This window comes from Xiphophorus maculatus, chromosome 9 (genome assembly GCF_002775205.1).
Source record: "Xiphophorus maculatus strain JP 163 A chromosome 9, X_maculatus-5.0-male, whole genome shotgun sequence".
Lineage (NCBI taxonomy): Eukaryota > Metazoa > Chordata > Actinopteri > Cyprinodontiformes > Poeciliidae > Xiphophorus > Xiphophorus maculatus.
The window spans coordinates 17,300,635-17,325,163 of NC_036451.1; the positions used below are offsets into that span (position 1 = coordinate 17,300,635).

The 24,529-nt window shown below is 38.4% G+C and overlaps 1 protein-coding gene across 4 annotated transcripts in view; it reads right to left on the bottom strand.

Moving 5' to 3' along the window:
* Positions 1-274: 274 nt before the first annotated feature.
* Positions 275-24,529, bottom strand: part of LOC102222228 (retinoic acid receptor RXR-gamma-B) — a 30,026-nt gene continuing 5,771 nt past the window's right edge. For 2 of the 4 annotated variants that reach the window (XM_023340053.1, XM_023340054.1), the window contains exons 2-10: positions 11,048-11,283; positions 5,310-5,454; positions 4,968-5,147; positions 3,660-3,838; positions 2,552-2,681; positions 2,061-2,193; positions 1,661-1,752; positions 1,466-1,571; positions 275-938 (exon numbers count right to left, since the gene is read on the bottom strand). In XM_023340053.1, the coding sequence (XP_023195821.1) occupies positions 791-938; positions 1,466-1,571; positions 1,661-1,752; positions 2,061-2,193; positions 2,552-2,681; positions 3,660-3,838; positions 4,968-5,147; positions 5,310-5,454; positions 11,048-11,283 (1,349 nt within the window). In that variant the 3' untranslated portion in view covers positions 275-790. Of the gene's footprint in view, positions 939-1,465; positions 1,572-1,660; positions 1,753-2,060; positions 2,194-2,551; positions 2,682-3,659; positions 3,839-4,967; positions 5,148-5,309; positions 5,455-11,047; positions 11,284-23,734; positions 23,804-24,529 lie in introns of all 4 variants that reach the window. The other 2 variants (XM_023340051.1, XM_023340052.1) reach the window with 2 other exon arrangements.

Sequence of the window (24,529 nt, forward strand, 5' to 3'; positions counted from 1 at the left end):
GTTATGCATAATTAAATGCAGCCATTGGAGTAAGAGTGAATTGTGTTGCACGTTTTGGAACCCTTTATAATCAGCATCATAATCTTCTAATATTTTATGTAAAAAACGTGGGTATTGCTTATATCAATTTATTTAAATTTGCCATTCAAAATTACTGAAAGACAGAATGCCAAGAAAAACAGTAATAATAAAAACTGTCTCTAACTGTCTTTTGAAGTTCTGCAGCTGAACCACGAAGCTAGAAAAGATCCACACACACACGCCCACACACAGGTCCCAAATACTGTGAGGCACTTTATTGGCGCCCTCTCGTGGACGAAGCCTGGAAACGTAAAGGTGTAACCAGATTCAGTTTTTCTCTTTTCATTCGGGAATCTGAGTAAAAAAAACTACAGAATAAACAACACATTTTACTCACATTTTAAATAACTTTATTCTGTAAGAAGCTTTAAACGTGTTCTTTTATGAAATGTTTTTTTTGTTGTTGTTTGTTTTTTTTTCTTCTCTCTCTTAGAATAAAATTATTCCTCTGTAATTTGCATTGGGATGCTTTTAAAACAAATACAACAAATCATCTATTTACAAAATCTGTTACCAAATCTATCAGAATCTGTGTGCATATAGGATACTCATCCAAACAACTGGAAAATATCACTGTTATTTTAATCACATTGCTTTACTTGGTAGAAAACAGTTTAACAGTTTCGATCAAGTCTCTTTTTTTTCCATCCATCTTCACATCGCTCACAAGTTGGGGGTATTTACAGGGAAGGGGAGTGGAGGACTGGTGTCATGTGATCTGATGCGGAGCCTCCAGCATCTCCATCAGGAAAGTGTCAATGGGCGTGTCCCCGATTAGTTTAAAGAAGAACAGATGCTCCAAACACTTGAGACCGATGGAGCGCAGAGCTGGCAGGCGCAGGAGCAGTTTGGCGAACCTGCAAATGATTAAAAAATAAATAAATAAAAATCTAGTTTAAAAAAATTATCTTAAGACGTCACCTAAGTGGTAATGAGGAAAAAAATCCTGCTCTTCAGGCAAAAAGCTGTTTGAGATATACCAATAGGTTTTGCGCAGAACCCATCGAGGGAGGCTACATTCAAGCACAAATATTGTTAAAATTGCTTAAAAGGTGCTATTACCACAAACTATTTTACAGTGATCGATGAGATTAAACTCCAACACGATGAAATAAAGTCTGTGGCTGTAACATAGTAAAATGTAGAAGAGATAATGTAAATACTGTTTAAAACAACGTTCTCAAAAAATATCTAATGTCTTACTTACACTTTACTTTACAGTTAAATGCATTCATAATATAAAACCATCAACTGGAAAGTGGGTATGCCGTCCTCCTGATGGCTTCTATTTAACTGGCTGAAACATTTCATGTCTCCTGATTATAATATGCACAGTGCAATAACTGCAACCCTCCGACTACAGTGTGAGCGTAACATTTCCCACCTGCCAGGCTGGTCGGGGTACTTCTGTTTTGTATACGACTCCAATGAAGCGTAGACTTTTTCTCTTAGCGCCTCCACCTCTGATGGGTTTGACAAACCTTTTGCATCTAAAACACACAATGAAACATATGCATATGTCCAGTGCAGTACTGAAAGGTGCAACATGCCGCTGTATTCGAGTCCTGCCCATACTGACCTGGGTTGAATAGAACGATGGCTCGCAGGCAGCCCAGCTCTGTCTTATCCATCTGCATGTCTTTCATTTTGGATACCAACTCTGTGAGGACTCTGCAGTCAAAGATTTTTAAGTTATCAGGACAAAAAAGTCTTTTAAAACAAGTGTTCCATAAAAACACACAATGTAAATGTTAACTTAATTGTTTTAGGCCATTCCTGTGAGACTCTTTGGAGTTTGCATCTTCGATATAAACATTTTAAGCTAGAAAAGCCTCCACAGGGTTTTGACAGATTTTCAATTTCCTTATGTTTCCAGACTGAAATTTCAAATGATTTTCTGAAGTCTTTAGAACATTTTGGACTTTTTAGCGCAAAATAATTTACCCTTATTTCTGAAGTACTTTCTGAGGGTCTCTTACCTGTCGAAGATGGATCCCACTCCTGCACTGTGGGCGCTACTTCTGTGCACGTGTAGACCTGTAGCCAACAGGATGCCGTCTTTAACTGTGACTGAGCGATGCGAGAAAGAGGCAATGAGCAGCTCATTCCAACCTGGACAAAAAAAATAAATATAAATAAAGACATATTGACCATATTATGCATTACATTTTTAGCAAGATTGGTTGCTTTTTTCTTATTTCTTTTCTGTGACTCCCTTTATTCATGGCATGTGTGCAAGCTCTCCCGCCAGTAGGGGTCAGTGTAGCTGACACTGCAAACTGCACTAGTGGGACTTAGCAAATATTCCAGTTATATTTGGTTTCACTGCTCTATAAAATCAGGTGTCAAAAATGTGTCGAGTGTGTAGGCGTGTGTGTGTGTGTGTTTGTGTGTGTGTCTTTTTAAAATGTTTTGACTGGTTTCACGTGTTTATTTTTCTGTACAGCTGAGGCTGAATAAGTGTGCGTACCTGCTCGAAGCAGGATGACCTGGTCGTCCAGAGGGAGCTCAGAGAAGTGTGGGATCCTTTTGGCCCATTCCACCAAGGTGAAGAGCTGCTTGTCTGCTGCCTGACAGATATTAGTGACGGGGTCGTTGGTCTGGAGAGAAACATGGAGGAAGGAGGCCCACACAATGCAGTTAATACCTTAACTTGTGAGCTCCTGCAGTGTGACTCATAAAGTCACAGTGACCATAGTCAGTGAGCAGGTGCGGCTGTAGCTATGTTTAGTTACTTTGTAAACCAGCAGTTTCCTTTCATGACTCGAGACTCTTGAAATAGTCTTCAATTTGAAAAGAAACTTTCCATAATAATTTTTAATAAAACAGCGCCTTGTAAAAGTATCCACATCTTGTTTTTTTGTGTGTTTTTTTTACATTTTGCCTCAGTTCAACTATGATCTGCAACAGTTTACGTGATGATTAAACACAAACAGCACCTACTTAAAAATGGAAGGAAAAGGCCAAATAGTTTAAAAAATGTACACAGGGCAGACGGGTCGAGGAAAAAGTTGTGGAGAAGTTTTAAACAGGGTTAGGTTATAATCCCATATTCCAAGCTTTTCAAATGCGTTTAACCTTCCAGCTGGGAAACAGCCATCGATAAGCAGCTAGATCTGCAAAGAATCTCTTTATTCAGTGTGACAGAGTTTAAGTTACTTTGCAAAGACTGATCAACATGATTTTTCTCTAAGTGTGCAAAATGGGAAGTGATATCCTCCAAAGCATCAATGCATTTGACTTTTTTTTCTGTAAGATATTTGAATCTGACTTCGGAGTAAAGACTATAACATCCGTAAGTCTAAATTGGATTTAGTCTCTCAAGCTGCTTAACCTGACTAACCTTTGATTAACTCATCAACAATCCTTTATCAGTGTTAATAGATTCCCTTCTAAACTCATTTCTACTTGGACTGGTCGGGTTCTTTTTGTTTAGCTTCATAATCTGCAATACATGTCGCTTCCTCCTCAGTTTATTCATACCATTAGATGGATACAGCACATATTATGGAAATAGGAGCTTTGTATTAATTAGTCTCATAACAAAAGGCAACTATCTGTGTGACTTAGATCCTTACCGAGTTTCCGGGGCTGCCGTCGCTGTACGTCTCCGTTTTGGGCTCCACAGCCAGCTCAGCATCCAGGATCTTTTCCACCGGCATGTCGTCGTTGAAACTGCTGGTGGATTCCACCTCGTTCTCGCCGCGCTCCTTCCCGCGCTGCCTCTCTTCCTGCACGGCTGCACACACGCCCACACCCAAACATGGACACACACAAAACATCCATTTAAGTTCAAGCTTTTTAATACAGATATGTGAGCTTATGAAAAAGTGTGTTGAATGCCTGACGGTACTTTGAATCAGACAAACTGGCCTCATAATAATGCATATTCTAGTTTACTGAACATGACTTTTGCACTTTGTTGAAGCACCTACTGATTTATTTTTAACCACCTAGTCTACTTTGGAGGGAATTTATCAGCATCCCACATCCTGAAGTGTTAATATTTGACCACTCTGCCTTGGAGACTTCATTCAGATCTGTCAGATTGTGAGAACATCTCCTGTCCACAGCCCTACATATTTGCTGTCAGATTTAGTTCTTGATTCTGTCTTGGCAATTTCAAAGCTATTCCAATGATGAAAATGCTATTTTTTTATTGATTTGAATACATACAATCCTTCTTCATCTTTGGCTTTTCAGCAAATGTTTAAAAGTTTTGGGTGTAAGTTGATCTATAGTAATTTCACTATATGTATGACTTTGGGATCAGGACAGCTGAACTTCAGCATATTTCAACAAATTTACTATAACTGATAAAGTGTGTGAGCTCAAGAAGACTGAACTGTGGAACTGAATCATGATGTGGTCAAACAACATTTTTGTTTAAGGATCAACAGAATAATAGCCAAGTTATTAAAAAAAATAGGTAATAACACAGGATATAGGCCATAGTTCATATTAAAGTTAGGAAATGATGTACTATAGGCTCATTTAAAAAAACTCCTGTTTTAACAGAACCCTTTTAAAAGGCTCTGTAGTTGGACCTCCAACAATTAAAATTGTGAAGTATGGACTTGTCTTAGTTAAAACCTTGACAACTTCAAGTAAGAGATTATATCAAATCCATATAGAGCCACTAAAAACCCACTTAATCTGCTTTATGTTGTTTCTAATAACATATATCATTTCCATAATTGTTTAAAACTGAAGATTGGTTGGTTTACCTAGGATTAAAAAAAAGCTTCAAATCAATAATCAGATATCATCCACACCTGCTGTTTGAACCTGTTTATGTGTTCAAACAGAAAATAAGACTCACAAATGATCAGAATTGTAAAAGCAAAACCTGTTTAGTGTGAATTAAAAAGATTACACAGGCTCACCTTCTCTCTTCATGCCCATGGCCAGGCACTTCTGATAGCGGCAGTACTGGCAGCGGTTCCGCTGGCGCTTGTCTATCAGGCACTCTTTGTTGTCTCGACACGTGTAGGTGAGATCTTTACGGACCGTGCGCTTGAAAAAGCCTTTGCAGCCTTCGCAGCTGTACACACCATAGTGCTTTCCTGTGTGACATAAATCCAACCCGTCAAACCTGCTCCGAAACCACAAAATCTGTAAATCTTTTTTGGGAGAACATCTCAAGGTCTAGATAATTACAGCTGGAGAAAAACAGAACAAAACTTGAGAGGATTCTTGGCAATGCTTGGTTCACCCTCAAATGTTACCTGAAGAGCGATCCCCGCAGATAGCACAGATGTGCTTTGACATCCCCCCCGGGCTCGTACATTGGTAGTTGATGTTTCCCAGAGACTGCAGGCCCGGTGGAGGCTTGATGTCCTCCGAACTGCTAACATTGTTCATTGAGTTCATCTGAGGATGGCAGGAAGACAGAGGATAAAATAAAGAGTTGTGAGGCTGGAGCTGAGCAAAACAGAGCAAGGGAGGAAGTACAGAGGAAGCGAAAGGAGTTCAGCAGTCTCATGACAGTATCTCCCTTCCCCTTTCTGTTTTTTTTTCTGCCTTCTGCTAGATCACTTTTTTTTCCCTTTCCCCACCCACACACTTTATTGTGAAAGTGTCTCAGCAAACGATCACATGCTTGGTCAGAGGGAGGGGCTGAATCCGCTTTCTGAGACTTGTCATACAAGTTTTTTTTTGTTTTTTTTTGAGCGTGTGTACTTGAAGGAGGCGTGGGAGAGGGGAATACACATGGGTGCTGCAGTACTCAAAAACAACAGCAGAGGGCACTCAGACAGAATTTCCTTTTTAAAGCTATTTAAATATACTGCGTACACTACAGTCAGAAATGGCTTCACTAGTTTCCCAAAGATTCGCATTTTAACTGATGTACATTTTTGTAAAATAAAAATATTTTCTGCCTGACAGATTTCTTTGGTTTTTGCTACACTTGCTGGTTTCAGATTATTGAACAAATGCTTGATAAAACCAACTAAACAACCTGTATAACTACACAATGCAGATTGCAAATGATAAGCTAAAATATTAAGGGACATAAAATTACCCACACCATTCTAAAGCTGTGTGAAACGTATTTCCTTTTAAATTGAACAACTGGCTGTGCTACTCAACTCCTGTTTACAGTAACTGCCAACAAGTCTTTAGTAGATTTTCAGTCAATTCTTTGTGGAACGGGGGTTTTTTCCACCACATCAGAGGGATTTCAAGAACAAACAGCCTGTTTAAGGTCCATGTCACAACATCTAACAGCATTAAGTATAGACTTTGACTAGGTAGTTTCAAGGTTTTCTTTTCGAGCTAGTTCATTTTCTGCTGAATGGCCTAAGTGTGTGTGTCCTTAAGATCACAACAACAGTTTCCTTCAGGATTTTCTGTTAGCAACCTGATTTCATAGTTTTCATTGCATTCAGAAATGCATTTCTATGCCAAATATGTCAGATGTCCAAAATGTTTTACTTTTGTTTGCTAGAGCATAGATTTTTTTAAGTCTCATGTTGGTGATTTTCACCCTGAAACTCTCCAATGGAAGTAATTTTTGCCCCATCACCTTTTTATTGTTGAATCATGTACCCAGACCATAGATGAGGCAGTTGAGGCCTGCAGTGCTTGAGATGTTGACATTGCTTCTTTTGTGATAAATCATCAAGGCATTATGCAAAACTATAAAAGCAAAACCAAAGCCATTTGTGGGTGCCTTAATGCCAGCTACTACAATGTGGCCCGTATTTACCCAAAACTCTGCCTTGGAGCTGCAGGCCATATCCGAGCTGCAGCTCCAGTGAGCACCACTTTCTTTTGAGCTGTTTTTACAACAATTTAAGGTAACATAGTTACTTGATTGTGGGGGAAAAAAACGACAGTATATGTTTTAAAAATACAGAATTTTCCAGGTGTATTTCATCATTTTGTTTAACTTCTTTTTGTCTATACTCAGGTTATCTTTGTCTGACAATAAATGTTGTTTTGTGATCTGTTACTATTAAAAGCAAAAACACATCTGTAAAGGGGCAGATACTTTTGTCGCAGCACTGTCAGTGACAAGTCTGGCTCCAGGCTCTCACATCATGGTGTGCAATAACAAACTTAAACTTCAACAAGGTTAACAAGGACATCAATCCATGAGAAATTGAAGTTTTTACACAATCACTTTCAAGACAGTGGAAGCTTTTGGCTCCTGCATTTTTTCAGCCTTCTATCGACATCCTGCCCTTTGACCTTGGGCCGTCGGCAACAACCCTGCAGAATGCACATTTGTCTCCCATGCTCATGTTTGTTAACTTGCAAACATCTGCAAAACAACTGGAGAGAGGCATGCCTCTGACCTATATATTTAGCTGAGAATGACATATGGATAATCCCCCCAAAGTCACCTCTAGCTCTTCCTATCACTTATTTACAACATGCACTCTGCAGATCCTCTGATGGCCAACTGGGCCTGGGTATTTCAAACCTCTAAAGGTTACCAGAGGTTTTCCTTCATGTTAGTTTTCCCTTATGTTCTCAGAGAGCACTGGTTTTCCATGCATCTGTCACCCTCTCTCAGTGCGGGTGGCCCAGAGGCAGATAGTCATACTTAAATGAAACATCAGCTCCTCCATACTCGCTCATCGGTGAGTCAGTGGTGAACAGCTATTCTTCTTTAGCATGCAATGGTGTTGTCACAAATAATTAATATCACAAAGACTAAAAAAAGTAAACCTTTTCAGCGGTGTTGTACAGACAGGATGCTGCTTTAAAAAAAAACAGTAAACCACTGTAGATAAGGACTACAAGCTTTTAGTATGGATTATTGATGGATCATATATTCTTTACTCAAAACAAGAGCACATTGCTTCATTTAGGCTAGGTTTATATGGGCTTTAAAGGGGGCAGACTCCATTATGATCTGCAAATCAAGCACTTTCAAAGTCTGAGAAATGTACAGGAGTCATAATCATTTTGACAAGAAGATAAAGCAATTTAAACCAATTTCAATCAAGTTGGAAAGAAATGTAACATTTTCTGCGGAAATATCTGCTCTCATCAGAATTAGTATGGCTAATTTAGGTTACTTGGTTTACTGGTAAAGATTTGCCAGTGTGTTAGAGTTTTAACCATCTGACCTGATCTGCCACCCTCAGAGGAAAGGAAGAGGATTAGATCACAACCAAGAAATTGTCAATATGCTGCAAAGCTGCTGGAACCTCCCCATCACTGCTTATGAAAAAGCAGGTTTCGAAGTAACACACACTGGCAAGAGATGCCCTTTATGGATAAAGATTTTATGGTCAAATGATATAAACATTATTATTTCAATCCAGAGGCAAGAAATGTTTGGATGAGGCACGCTGGAGATTTTAAGCCTGTATTGTACAACTTAATTGGAATAATGAAGAAGGGGGATTGCTTCCAAATTCATCAACTTCATCACAAATAATGAGCCAGATGAATTTGGGACACATCTTGGGGTTCTAACTGGACAAGGATGTTAAATAAACATCACAACATGTTTTGCATTGTGTCAAGCAGGACAGCATTAGCCTTCTGGAATGACTCAGACCTCAATCATTTTTAACCAGTGTGGCCCAAAAGCTGGGTCATTGCTGCGTAGCCATTCAGATCAAATGACCTCTACCAATTCTTACAAGAAGAGACTTGATATTGTGCCTGAATTCATACAGGAAATGTGGTTACTCTGTGTCTTGCTATAGCCAAATATTTGTGTATGTTTAAGCTTTTGATTTTGACACTGTGTAGATTTGAAAAAAAAAAAAAACTACAGTAACAGCAAAGTTTTGCACACCATTCTGTTTTTTGAAAATGATTGTTTTGCTATCAGTATTATGTTTCAACTCAGAAAAACAGAGGGGATCAGCAGGATGAGGAGTCTGCAACATGCAGCTCCAATATTGGTTCTTCAGGTTTTAAAGATTACTGAGCCCTGAGCTAAACAACTGGAAGCTTAAAATAAAAAGAACATTCATGTCAATTGATTCTGACCCAAAACACTGTTGATATCAATAGATAAATTTATCTTTGACAGTGTTTGCCTAGAAAGCACTAGTGATTGATGAGTTAATTTAGAAAATTATCGACCTGAATTGTTAATGAAATCAACCATCTGTTGCACTCTTAAATACAAATAAACATGGAACCAACACATCCTTAAAAATTAAAGCCAGTTAAGGATTTTAAGTGCCAGTAACTAGTATGTTCTGTAAAAAAAGTGTCCATATCAGCAGTGACCCCTCTATAGAGAAGAAATGATTCATGAAAACTTTTAACATCCTCTATGAGCAATATTAAAACCAGATTAGAGATGGGGCTATCTGAGGTTATGCACTTCCACACCAATACTTAGTTTTTGCCCGTGCCTTTTTGCAAAAAATGCATAAAGTGACCTGACAGTATGAGCATGCTTGCACCTTTTCATTTTTCAAACAGAGAAAAAGAAACTGTGCCATCAAACACCACATCTACCCAGACTGTCGCTGTAGGCTGGATCCATACCATGACTGAAGTAATTTATAATGCTGATTGCTGCTCCCTGCAGCATGGGTATCAGTTCAGCCACTGCCATGTGATCATGTATATTCACAGCTGATTCCTTAGGGGGCTGTACTTCATTCATTTCATCAAGATCACATAAAACAGACACTTCCATTTGCTGTCCTTTTTAAGTGACCCCTTGTGCCACACAGTTACAATGCCTTGCAAAAGTATTGACACACCTTTAAGTTTTTCTAAGGTTTTGATTTTACAAACCCCTAATTGTCATATATTTCAACGGGAATGTGACTGACCAACACAAAGTAGTACAAACAATAAAGAGGAAAGAAAGTGATGGATTTAACTAAAAGAATTCAGAAAAGTATGACATTCATTTGTATTCAGCCCGCTTTAACTTTGTTCCAGACTGAATCTGCGTTTCATAATCTCTGTACAAATGCAGACGTTCAGTGACACCTCCGGAGTTCTCGCCTTAACGAATAAATGACAAGAAAGTCATAGGTCAAGTTTGCATGTATAGAGGATACTGCAAACATGGAAAAAAAAAAATTCTGGTCAGATGAGTCCAAACTGAATATTTTGGCCTGCATAAAAAAAGGCTTCCTAAGGCAGAAAACTAACACTAAACAATCCCCAACATGAAACACGGTAAAGAAGCATCATGCTGTTGGGATGCTGTTAGTCACAGAAGGTCAGAGTTGATGGAAAGCTGGATGGGGCAGAATCCTATAAGAAAGGCAGCAGGGAGCTGCAAAAGTATTAAAAACTGGGGCAAAGGTTTACCTTTCAGCAGGACAATGACTCTAAACATACAGCCAGATTTAAATTATGTTTTAGATTAAAACATATGTTACTGGAATGGCATATTTGAAGTTGAGACCAAATGTCCACTGTCTGATCTGAGCTACTTTGCATAGTTCAGTCCTGTTCACTTCCAATTATTTTGCTGTTGTAATTGCAGAAAAGGATGGTTCTACAGTAAAGTTTCTGATTCTAACATAAAAAAATATGAAAGTTTATGCAGTATATGTATGTTTTGTAAGGCAGACTTGACTATCTAAATTACTTCTTCTAATATGAAAATATGTATGAAGTGTAATGCTGAGTGTCAGGTTTTTCTCTGCAGGTAAGGAGGGACTGCCACTCTGCATCACAGCAGTACTTCACAACTCAGAGATGACCTTTAGGGCAAGAAGTTTAAAGGTCAACAGAAAGGTTAAGGAGAAAGAGGAGTGCCTGAGAGCTAGTGGAGAGACCCATATATCAGCCTCTGATCTGCTGTAAGATATTCCACAAATGAAAGACACATGATCAAGAGTTAAGCATGTTAAGTTCTCTAAGTGCTTTGTTTTCAGACTCAACATGTTGTCAAGCAGCAAGGGCAACTTTAAACAGTTTAGTGGGCAGAAAAACAAACCACATAGAACCTTTCAAAAATATATATGCTACTTTTTGAAACATTTCAGTCTCTTGCTTACACCCATTCATTTCTCACCTGTGGACTGCTGATTGGTCCAAAGTTCATGTTGGGAGTAGACTGGAGGGGTACGGAGGGTGATCCCAGTGACGACGTGATGACGGGATAAGGTGATGCCAGGCCGTTCATCGGCGAGCCCAGGGTGGACATGGGGGACGGTAGGGGCCTGGAGGTGCTGATGACTGAGGGATGTCCCACCATGCCAGCCATGGAAGGGGGATGACCGTGGCCTGCACTCATTGGCCCTGCCGAGTCTGGATAAGATAGAAGTGTAGTGAGTGACTGAGCAACCTACTTAACTCTACAAACTTTGACCTCATGAATTACTTATTGAACCAGATGCACTGTGTTACTCATAACTCAATCAGACTCCAGTTTCCTTCCAAATGATGAATCAAAGTCTAATATTTACACATAGTTTATAACCCATTAAGGTTTCCGCCGACTCATGAGGAAAAGATCTTTCTTCTGAGCTCCTAAACAATCCACCAGCTTATCTGTCATCTGGTTGAACAGTTGGCTTTCTGCAGGTTTATGATAGTCTTTAAAAGGAAAAAATTTAACAGACTTACAACCAAAACAATAAGCTGAAAGATACTAAAAACACTGATCCCAGTTGTGAAAACAATACCTTGTTCCCATGGTTACACATTAAAACAACTGTCAGAAGATTTAAAAAAAAAAACAAAAAAAAACTAGCATCCAAAACCAGAAGGACTATGTCCAAAAGATCAACACCTCTACCAAAAAAAATTATAAACAAAAGTTTACAAAGAAAATAAATTCAAACTAACATAACAAAGATACTCCAACTTGCTGCCACCATGAGCAGCGCAATTACACAACAAACACGTCAGTCCTCAAGAGCAGGGGTCCTACAACTTTCAATTCAATTAACATACCTGGATCAAAGGACTGAATTACCTCCTTATGCACTCAAGAGTCCCGAAAATGACCTAATTATGTGATTCAGGCATGTTGACACAAAGACACATCTAAAAGCTGCGGGACGCCAGCCCTCAAGTAGTTTGACACCAGAACATACATTAACCTACAGACAGATTTTCAAAGAAAATCTTAAAGTGATTACATTAATACAGGGCTTAATGATATCATCAAAAATATGTCTTTATAATTATATTACTGAAAATTGCTCTGATAATTTCTTTATTATTACACAATGTCCTTTCTAAACTAAGTCTGTTCAATTGGATGATATAGATAATTGACATAAAACTTTAAATATGTTATCCTACTAAAAAATGTTTCCATGCTGTCTCCTGCCATCGTTATGTTGCCATGGCGATTGGGACGCACATACTGGGGCTCAAAATCAATATGTCATTTGACATAGCTGTACTTTTTGAATATGAAGACAATAAACCTTAAAAAATAATTAATATTGCTAAATATTAGTATAAACATTAGTCAATCAGCAGGCTATCATGTGAATTAGCTCATCTCATCTCATTTCAACATTCTGGGTCCAGTTATGTTAAGTTTTTTCTGGGTCACAATTTGACACCTAAATATTATTATTGGTAACCCTGACAAAAGCGTCCACACAAACGTTTTAAAATACATACAATTTTATTACAGTCACATAATATATCAAATTGTTAATGTGAAAACATTACCAATCTACCAAAGAATACTGTGTAATAACCACAATAATAAAAAAAAATTCAAATTTCTAAAAAATCTTCACATTAAGTGTCTTAATTAAATATTTCACACTCAAATAACACATTTACAATAAAGTTGCTTACATTAGTGTAATGAGGCTAAATGCTGACATCATTTAATTGAGAATGGTTGTCAGGTTTGTTCATACCTAATATATTCCCAGACACTTACATAGCTATTTCCAAGTTTATCTGTAAATTAATGTAACACTATGTAATAAAGGATTAATTTATTTTAGTGCTGTTTACACATCTTTATCAGATGTGCCGACAAATGTGCAGGGTGCCACATGTCCATTTGACTCAGGTATTCTAAACAACTTCTGTGATTAGCTGGAAGAACTAAATGTTCTAGATCAAGACAGATGATTAACACACATAGGCTTTCATGATAACGCTGCAAATTCTGTGATTAACTACAAAGATCTTCAAATGAATTGTGGTTGTATGGGGGGGAAAAAAGATTAAAGTCAGCTGAGATCATGTTAACGAAAGAAGTCATTTGTTTCTGTGATATCAATGTTCGCTGTGCATGACTATACTGTTTGAAGCCCACCTGATTTCGGTCACAGGGCGCTGACTATGCCCATCCATTGATGTAAACTGACAGGCTGGCATTTACATAGATGACCTACTTAGAAAAGCTGTCAGTCAGCTGGTTAACAGGGCATACAGTGTAATTTCATGCATGTGTCGTAGCTGAGAGCCACACAACTTTCACCAAATAACAATTTACATGTAAAATATGTACGACTGTGTACCACACACAAAACTACACACTGGCCACAGGCTATCCAAATGCAGCAACAACTATCTAGGCTGATGTTGTTGACTCAGAGAAAAAAAAAAGAATAAAACCAAGTTGCCTAAAGCAAAATGTTACTGATGAACAATGACATGTCTATTGTAAGCATGTAAACATTTGGATCAGACTGCATAAGCTGCTGCCTTTGTGTCACTGCCTTCTACCACCAAACACACTGACACACACACACACTCAGTGTGATAATGGGCGCAGTGCCAAAGGTCATATTTAAATGTCACATTCTCGTGTCTCGTGTGTTAGGATGTGCGAGTGTGATAGCAAAAAACACAATCCACAGCATCTCGGACTTGAATTCTGCGATAATCTTTGTTTTGTTCTGCAGCACTGTTACAAGTAGGCATGCTGAGTCAAAATACAACAAATGTTCTAAAAGTGAGGAAGGATCTTATGTGACATGGAAAAGACTTGCTCTTTGCAAGAAAACTCCAACTCCTTAGATCTCCATCCACTGTGTTTCATTGTGGAAAGAAAGCAATACGCAATGAGATTATCTACAGTTCTAAACAAGACCTTTGTTTCTTGACGTCATAAATTATTTACAAAATTACTAAGAGGTGTTATTATTAAGAAGTTAAGCAGAGGGATGTGCTGTGGTAGCGCAGGGGTTAAGCACAACCCACATAAGGAGGCCTTAGTCCTCGTTGCGGCTGTCGCAGGTTCGATTCCCGGCCTGGCGACCTTTGCTGCATGTCTTCCCCCTTCTCTCATTACCCACTTTCCTGTCAAGTAACTATCAAATAAAGGCCACTAGAGCCAATAAAACCTTTTAAAAAAAGAAGTTAAGCAGAAGCAATTTCCACAATTAAAGAATTCAATGTGTCATGTTCCTTGGGTGTTTTGATTTTTATGTTTGCACATTTTCTTGTGGTCTTGCCATATTTAAGTAATCTCTCTGTGTTTGTTGACATTGTTAAGGTGTTGCCACAGTAGTTCATTCCTTTGGGTTTAATTTACCAATTTATTCTGGAGACATGTTTCTTGTATATATAAATATAGATTTTCTTATATATTATTGTCAGGCATTTTCTCCTTTTGATTTCTAGAACCTTGAGTCTTTGTTCAGTTTGCTCTCATCTGCATTCTCCTTGCCACAGCTGTACCATATTTCCCTGGATTAGTTTATCTGGCTCTCTTTGCTACTCTGCTCTCAGTGTATAAGTTGCTGATTTTTTATTGTTCAGTACTTGAGCCTTCCGTTTATACGCCTGCTATGTTTGTCCTTGCTCCAGGTCCCGTTCAAAACCTGTAAGTTTCTTTTTTATTATAAATGTTTAAAATGCCCCATTTGAGAAACAGTCTGTGCCTTGAATCATATTAACTAAACTTGACACTTAAATGGTTTCTGACCTTGACTTGAGTCATTGGCAGTTACTTACCTGTATAAATTTTAGGTAGTTGGAAAGCTATTATTCTTTTTCCATCTTTTTTTGCTGTTTTATTTGATCTGGAGGGAATGCAAGCACAAAAACAGACTCCAAGAAGCTTTTGTTGCCCAGAGGCAGCAGTTGTTCCAAACACTACACTCTAAATGACTTTAATTTATCCAATTCTGAGAAAAAAAACCCTTAAAAGCTGTTCTTTTTTCAAAATGACAATGTTTTTTTGTGTGTTTTGTTTCCCAATGTTGTGACTTCAGTTTCTTAGCATTTTGAAAGCCACCAATGAAACAAATTGCTTGTTATTTTGCAAACATTTTGAAATCCTGTCCCAATACTTAACCTCTGGCAGCAATAGAGGCCCCATCAGTTTTTTTCCCACTTTATTTTTCAGACAATAACATCGTTTTAAAGGAAACGGAAAGTCCTAGTAATGTGAGGAGTGTCATAATGTTTGGCTGCTGCCTCACTGGCTGGATGCAGCATAGTTTTTTGTACAGACACTTAATGAACACAGCTGGCCATTCAGTCCCTCTCTGTTTGCCGAGCTACAGGTATTGCACAACTTCCTGTTTAGGACTGAGACTATGGCCTCCACCCGTTTTTTACTTGCTCACTTTCTCTAAACCTACAATCAATGATGCCTTGTAGATAAAAATGCAGAAGTGTCTCTTCCTCTAACCTCAGAAAAAGACTGGAAGAAAAAGAGTTCTAGGAAATATGTTGAGCATTAAAGTAAAATTTTACAGAAAAATATAATAATAAAATTTAACAATAGTGGGAGTGTTCCCTCACTTTGGAGTGCATGTGGAGCCCGTCAACAAGATTACATAATAGGTGACCACTGTACAGCATGTACTGTGTCTGATTCTGTGCACTGACCTCTCGCTTTATGTGCATGGCAGACTCCCCTCGGGTTCACAAACATCTTGTCTGGTAAGCAGACAATATGACAAAAGGGCAGCAGTCACAACAAACATTTGGAAAACATAGCATAGCAATTATAACAGTCTGATAAAGATGAAAGATATATATATATATATATATCTTTCATCATTATATCCCCCCACACACACACACATATATATATATATGTGTGTGTGTGTGTGTGTGTGGGGGGGGGGGGGGGGGGATATAATCTCAGCTAAAAATATTGCTTTATGTTATTGAAAATATTGAAGTTTTGAACAGGGTTATCTGTCTCAGTTCCAGTTGTTCTAACTATTGCTCAGACTAAATATCGGCAACTATAAGCAAGAAAACATTTTCCGGTCTTCACATTGACTTGTGATTCTCTCCACATGTCCACCTTACCTAAATTGTTAAATGACATATATTTTGGTCTTTCCTGTTTTGAAGTGTCTAAGAAATAGGCATTTGTATAATATTATTTTTATATCCTAGAGAAACAGAAGAGAGGGAGAGCACCTGTGATTTAGCAAAAACAAAAAATAAACTGTTTCATATTATTGTATATTTCTTTTTACTGAATAAATGTTTGATCAACTTTCTTTGTCACATATAAGAAAATGCAACTCTAAAACTGCAGTGATAGTTTTCAGAGAAGATGACTTTGTGAAGGAGGTTCTGGGAACTCTTAGACTTTTCTCATATGGTTACACTTATTAGGAATACGAGCTTTCACTAATAAAAATATATAGCTTATAATATCCCAATAACAGTCTCATGCCTCTTGAATGAACCGAAACCTAAACAGATAGATTCTATTAATTCACTATTAATTTCTGCACCTGCTAATCCAGGCACAATGGCTCCTTCTGTCATATTCATCAGTAAGTCTGAGTGATGTGTGAAGGTCACTAATTTAACAGAAAAAGGAAGATGTCCACAAATGAAAAGAGGAAACAACCCTCCTTTAGGTCAAGCATTTTAAAGACTTTCACCAGTAAACTGAGTTTAAACTCTAGGTTCAAAAACAGATACAGTTGTACACAACAGCCTCTTATTGTACCATGTAAAAAAATTAAATGCATGACTTTTAAAGCTTAAAAGAACACATCTAAAAAAGTATACATGGAAATATAGCAGCATTTTTTAAAGTAAATACACTAAAAACATCTTTCAATCGTCTTTTTTATGACTATTTTAGGTGGACCTTTCCTCTTCATTTTACCCAGAACCTTGTTTGGAAGTATTTCCAGTCACAAAAGAAATGAAGACCTATTGTTTGGAGATCGTCAGAGTGCCACCCATCATTCCTTCTAATTTAAAAGTATTATTAAAACTGCAAATGGCTGATTAGATGTAGCTGGTTTATTATCAGTATGTTTCCTCTACAGAGAGCCAGTAAATATGTGTGTGAAATGTGTGAAATAGTTGTATTTTTACCTCAAAGTTATCACACCAAGAGAAACACAATGATGCCTTTGCCTATTAACTATTTTCTCAGCTGATTCCCAACTCTGATGAACCAGACTTAGACATATTTATAAATGTCCACTTACTGTGCCGATGGCTTTCAGACACTGAGCAATGAGATACTTGTCAAAACATATCAGCAAGAACTTGCTTCTGTTTGCTACTGCTGTACATTGCAACACAAGAGCCACACTTCATACACATAAACCATGGTTCCTAACGCAAACCTTCCAGCAGTCATGAGCTACACACCCAGGGGAACCAAAACACATGGGTGACCAGCTGGCAGGATGCCCGAAAGGGAATGACTGGAGAGGTGAGCATGCTTCGAAAGGTGAAGGTGTGTATGTATTACAGTGTGTGAGGAAGAAGGGCCAACAAGGCCATCCAATGAAGCATAAATTTCCCCACTGCCACTCAAAAGGTCTGAAATAACCTGCATTGTGACTCTTCCATAAGTACAGGTGTATATCATCACCATGAAAGTTGAATGTTAAATCTAAATTGATTTAAATCTTGTCAGAGGTTAGTAGTCAAGCAATTTGAAATGTAAAATGTATAATTTTATGAAAACTTGACAGAAAATTGTAAGCATTTTACACAGTTTAAGAAATTATTGGTCTCCCTTACACAAAATTACAAAAATAAGCGTCTTTATAACAAGTTTCAGAACATTAAAAAGGCATCCAATGAAAAACAGCCTGAGACAAAATCAAGCCACACAGTTTCCTGTCTTTCTTTGTGTACAAATCTGCCCTGCTCCAGCATCTATCTGAGAGCAAACAGACAGACAGAGCAGAGAAGGGCACCTTTGACCGCTGGCGTCGCCAGTCAAAGGTCACCTGTTGCCAAACTCCCGAACCAAGTTCACGAGAATTCTGTACTTGCAGCATTATCGTCACACAGATTGTTCCCAGAAGCGACTGTAGCAGAGGAGCATGCAACTCACAAACAAAATCAGCAACCAATAATGACAGTTCGATCTGACGACTAGATGTGCGACTTTTACGATAAGTCGCAGTGGCTCTGAGCAGCAAATGCAACAAACACAGGCTAGTTTTTTCTACTAGTCAACTACTAGTTTAAGACTGTTAATCAATTTAACAGAGAATGCTGCAGACTTATAATTACCTTCTGTAAACTTTAGATAAACAATATCAGATAATCTTGTTTCCTGTTAGAAAATTACTTTGACACCAATCATTAACATAATAATGTTGGATAATGGCCACTAAGTCTTACACCAATCTGGTAATCAGCAGGTTTAGATACACATCATAGACCATAAACCCTTTAACTCCCACTCTGCTAATTACTGGGTTAATACTGGCTGGAGTGATCCACTGTGTGGTAACTCAATAAGGCCACAGCCCCCAAACTAATAATATCTCCTGTCTGGAGAGTTGGGAGGGAGGTTGGGGGCGAGGAGCAGCAAATCTATGCTTGAACAGGAGCACAAGTCCTAAAGTCTGAGAGATTAGCCCTAACAAAGATAAATAATCCTCAGCATGTGCATCAGTTTGTTTAATATATATCTTATAAGTATCTGCATTTAGTGACTGTGTGTACGTGAGTGTCTGAAAAACGGGGTTCTGTAGTTGACAGTGCTGCAGCCAAAAGAACAGAGAACTTCCTAAAGTAATCAAACAGATAGCCTGCGGAGCTCATTACACGGAGCGGGCTTGTAATTAAGAAATAGCCTCCCTGAGAATCCATCCGCATTGTGCTCAAATGCACAGCCTGTGTGCGCATAGATTACAACTTTGTAAAATCCTCTGCATCCGCCAACACAACTATACCACACTTCAACCATTCATTTTATTTTTCTGCCTAAATGGGGTTGATGTTTGATCAATTGTGTCACTAAATCCTCTTATCCCGTAGTAAGTATCTGCAGCTCAGCATGCCAGCTGTCAAGAAGGTGGGAGGCCCTGGGAGGAGGGAAGGGGGGCTAGGAGTGGAAGAGAGCCAGAGAGGAAGGGAAGCAATGGTTGGTGAGATGGACGGATGTAGAGTGTGATGGAAGGATGGGGGAGGGATCTGTCCCACTTCCCGTCCATACCACCACACAAACTTCAAACCTCTTTGGTGGGAATGTGAAATTGTCAACTGATTAGAGCCTATGTATATTATTATAAACAGATGTGTTTTTAGGAGTAAAAAAGTATCAGAAAGAAAAACAAATGCAGATCCACTGACCAGTAATTTTTGACAAGTATTTTTTTCGTAAGTGTACAGTAATTTTTTTTTATGTTTTAAATTTTTAGTATACAGTCTCTTATTCTTTGTTTGTGTTTATAAAAACATTTTGTTAATCTACTCTGTTCTTCTTTGACGTCTGGCCTGATTTAGATTGATCTTTATTGACTACAAAACATGTAAAACAACAAACTAAACATGAGATGCAGATTCTTTGACTGAGGAAGTAATGTTGAATCTATCAGAACATTATTGAAATACAAGATTATTACTACATATGAAGCAAAGCAAATTCTCTTAACCATTATCTGATTTCTTCCAAACTCAAACAAGGACAATAAATACATGCTTTTGGTCGACACGCCTAAAGTTATGCAAATCTTAAAGCTACTGTACTGAAAAACACATCTGATATGGGTAAATGCAAGTTACCAAAAAGTGTTTTGTGGAAGTTGAGTCCAGTCACATCTTTGAAATATGCATGTCACTTGTTATTCACTCCTATCCCTAATAATAATGCATGTTTATTAGGATCCAGACTAAGGACAGAAAAGTCATCTGATGATGCGCCTGATTGGCTCATCTCAAAAAGGCGAAAGTGAGTTATTAACCTAGCTGGTTTTACTTAAAGAAGAAAAGTACCAATATTCTAGCAATGGAAATTACAGTTAGAAAAGTAATGTACAACATGTTTGTGACTGTTTTGTGTTTTTCAAGACAGGAAATATTTCCAAAAGGAGAGAAAATGATGACGTTTTCTGTTGTTGCATACAACAGTAAAATGTCTAATTTTGCCTTAAGGACACCTGTGTCAGTGACAGATTTCTTTTCTAACGGGATGAAGCTCTTTTTGCTTCCTACCATGCAGAGAACATAAAGAAATGTGATTTGTTTTTTTCAATAAAGTCAGACGGCTGTGAAAACACGAGAGATTGAGATGGTGAACTTCTCTGACCTCACAATGTGCCCTCTGGTGAACTCAAACAAATATTCTTATATGCTTACACCATAACCCTAATTCTTACACCGAGTTTCAGCAACATTTAAGATTTGACATTAATATAAATATTTCATTGCATCTATATGAAGCACATTTCATATTGTGCTTTTTTCTACACATTTCGCGTCAACACACGCACTAAAACCTTCCAGAGGGAGACACGTTACACAGAAGCAGAAGCGGCATATCGATTGTGAGGCCAGGGCTGAGACAAGGACAAGATAAATATTATTTTGCAAGTGATAAAAAAGTTTGAAGCTTAAACAAAAAGAGCTAGCAGAGAACAGGCTGACCAAGCAGTCCCGGAAAGCAAACAAGTAGCCGTACTAAAAGGCTCAGTGCAAATCAAAGCATCTGCCCTCGTGGCTCTGCCTGATGAGGTAACTCCAATTAGTTCCTGGAAGTAGTCGTCCCCTGTTACACAGGAGGACCATGGAAAGGTGAACACAAGCTCACGCTGTGACCCAGCGCCTTTGAATAAGGGAAGCCTGACTGCTGGACATCCCAAGCAGCTGCGCTAGAAGAAAGATCATGGCTGCACTGAATAATTGAAGAAAAAAGTAAACATGCATAAAAGGCTCCTATGGAACACACAGTGAAAATGCAGTGACAGACGACTCACAAAGCTTATTTAAATGCACTTCAAATCTGGTCTGGAAAATACAATATTTGCCTTTATTACAGTGAAAAACCCAGTGAGAAGCAGGTATAAACAACAGATGCAATAGCTGCAGACAAGCGTTAATCAATGATGCAAAGAAGTTTAAGTCTCATTTTGTCAAAACCTAGACAGTAAAACATTACATAACTAATTACTTTGTAAGGTACAATGAAAAATAAGCTTAGACTGAAGTACAATTTAACCATAAGACTGAGAGGTTCAACCAACACAATCTCTGTGATGCTGCACTGAGGCACAGCTGTGCTTTAAGACAAACACTGAAATCAGACATACTTATGGTTTTAGAGGATATAATCCCTGCAGTCAACAGCTTAAATAGAGTGACAGCCAGAAACATAGAAAACTGCAGATTTAGTTGTGCTTCGTTTGGACATATGAAATACTGCCAGCAAGTAAAAAAGAAAAAAGAAAAATCATGACACGTGAACAGCGACACCAAAAACATCCACGCTAATCAGGCATTGTGAATGCAAAGGAAATACCGAGTGTCAATAATTTTGGGAACATTTAAGTTAACAACAGTAAGAATACATATTTAAGATGTTTACGTTATCACTTTCTGGAGTTCAAAATAATGCCGCTATTGGTACTGAGTTGCATTTTTAAAAATTAAAGGCTTTTTTCATGTTTCAGGCTTTCCTTGATTGCTTCTGACCAGCAGTTGCAGAACGCAAAAAAAAAATAAAATAAGAAAGATATGAAAATGTTTGGTTTTAACTTTAAATACTGTGATGTTTTATTCAAGGCTGTCGTACTGGGAAAATCTCATACTGTCTCAAGTTTCATCATTAGTTAGCGTGACTGAAATTAACCCTCTATGGCATGGCGTTGCCCTCAGGCAACAAACCACATAGCTGTACCTCACATTGCTCCTTTATTTTATTTTTTGGGGGGCATGATTTTTGACATATTTTTGTCCAAAAAATAGTTCTTTTATGAATATAGTTTTTGTTTGATTTGTATTTCATTTCTCATAATCAGTGTAGACAATCTTGGTGTTCTAGACCAATGTTACCCTGAGGCAACAAACCCAAATCTGGTTCCAGGAGGTGTCAGAGTCCGATTTTATGATTGACATGTAATTAGGGACCACCAAGCTCCCAAAGAATGCAGGAAAATATTTCTTCCCCACAAAAATAAAAAGTCATGCCATAGAGGGTTAAGAAGATTTGTCTGAATGTTTGGGTGTGACTGCGAAATAAATAAGAGAAACATCTGAGCCTGAGAGCAAAGCTCTTGATTCACAAGTGTCTATTTATCAGCTATAATCATGAGATGTGGATCAGGACCGAAAGAAGGAGATTCCAAACACAAGAAGGAATTTCAGCATTGATCCTTTGGATTGAAAGAAAGTCAGGTGACATGGTTTGCGGTCTTCCTTTGAAGATTTTCTGGTAGTGTCCCACTGTGAAGAAATGCACCTTGCTGACAAAGTACTTGTTAGAGGAACTATAACTTTATTCTGACCTGAAAACTCCTTATGATCTCTCAGAATGAAGCATTACCCGTGTCAGATGTCTTTCTCTCATATTTAATGAAAGAAAAACAATGAATGAAATCTCTTGACATGGGGTAGGGCAACGGAAACATAAACCTTTCCAGATTCAATTTCCACTGGATAGATAAACAAAACATAAAAAATATAAAAAATAACTGTAAAGTATTTTTATTGTAAAAATTGAAAATACTGCAGAAAATATTTCAGTGTCTAACAGGTACAGTGTGCATTTAAGCCAAACATAATCCTCAACTTTCAGAATGATGTGGATTTAAAGCTCTGTCAAATGTCCAGATGTGCTCTCAGCAGAGATGAGACCAGAACAATCTGCCCTCCCGCAGTCAACAAGGACACACTTAACGCTCAAGACTCCGTTGAGCACCCTTGTGTTTACACTTTTAGCTGGAGTGATGCGCCTCTCAAAGGACACTTGAGAGTACAATAGCTCTCTGTTATCTGCTCTACTCACAGATATAATCACACATGCTCACAAACAGTGTAGCGTGTCTCAGTGAGTCGACTCGGGCACATCCCGCCCCAATCTCAGGAAATATGAGCAGCGATGCTCATGCACCGATAGAGGGACCTAGGGTGACGGACAACAGAGGCAAACCCCGATGGAAAGGGGTTAATAGGAAGGGACAAGTGTTGAGAGTTAAACAGATAGTGAAGGACAAGGCAAAAAGAGCTGGAAGCGTCCTTTAAGGTTGAGTGACATCCCTGCTGAACACATGTGAGACCTCAAGTGAGTCACAAGCTCTCAATTCTAGCAGGAAACAGCAAAGCCTTGTAGCTGTCACAACTGGTTAGAATTATTCAATGGTTTAAAAAGCACAAACGTGGGCTTATGTACATTTACACTAAAAAAATTAAGTTGCAACAATGGAAATTATCCTCACTGACAAATAGTAGATGTAAAGTGATCCATGAAAAAAATAAATAAATAAAAAATCCACAGTGGGACATGATAAATGCAACTTAAATTAAAATGAAAGGACTTATTTCAAGATGTACAAACACAAAACAACAAGAAAAAAAAAATCTAGTTACTGCTACTCACAGTGACCGCAACCCCTTTCCCTCCTAGGGCTGCCTCCGGTTGCAGGTAAAGAGGCAGGGTGCCACATGCCTAAAACAAACAAAAAAATAAAAACAAATTGTGCTTCAGCGGATCCCAAATCACACACTTTCTAGGAGAGAATAGAAAGGAAAGGCTCCATGTGGAGAAGGAGGAGCCGTTTTCAAGTTGGTGCTGCCAGGGGGGTGCGGCACCGCATAGCAAAAAGGAGGCGGAGTCCACCGGCGCCAGTTATAGGATTACCCAGATTATCCTTCCACGGAGATCAATCCCACAGGAACAGTTTGCTGTTCGACTGCTGCACAAATCAGCTCCTCCACCACCCACTCAACTCATGTCTATCTCTCTGTGCATGGTTCTGTAACTGTGCTGAGACACCTGTTGCAGTGGCATGACCAGGGTGTCAAGCGTATGGGGAGGCAAGGGTCAAACTTAAAAGAGTCCAGAACAACGAGAAGACTCCGATTACCACCTCGTAAAAGGGATCAAGCCTGGAGATCATGTAAAGACATTGCAGAGAAACTCGATAGCTACCAGAGGGTTTTTTTTAAATATATAATTCAAGGACATTTCTGTAGTATATCTTGTTTTATGTGCAGACTGAGCATAAATGGGCTGAGAAGGTGAAAACATGGCAGCAAACATTCAAGAATTCTCTCTTTTATCTTCCTCCAAGCATCTGAAATCTCCCGTCGACTCAAAAAAAAAAAATAAACATAACAGCATGAGCGCTGAATGGTATTACTTATGGCATGGTGAGTTCTGCTTGAGTGTTTT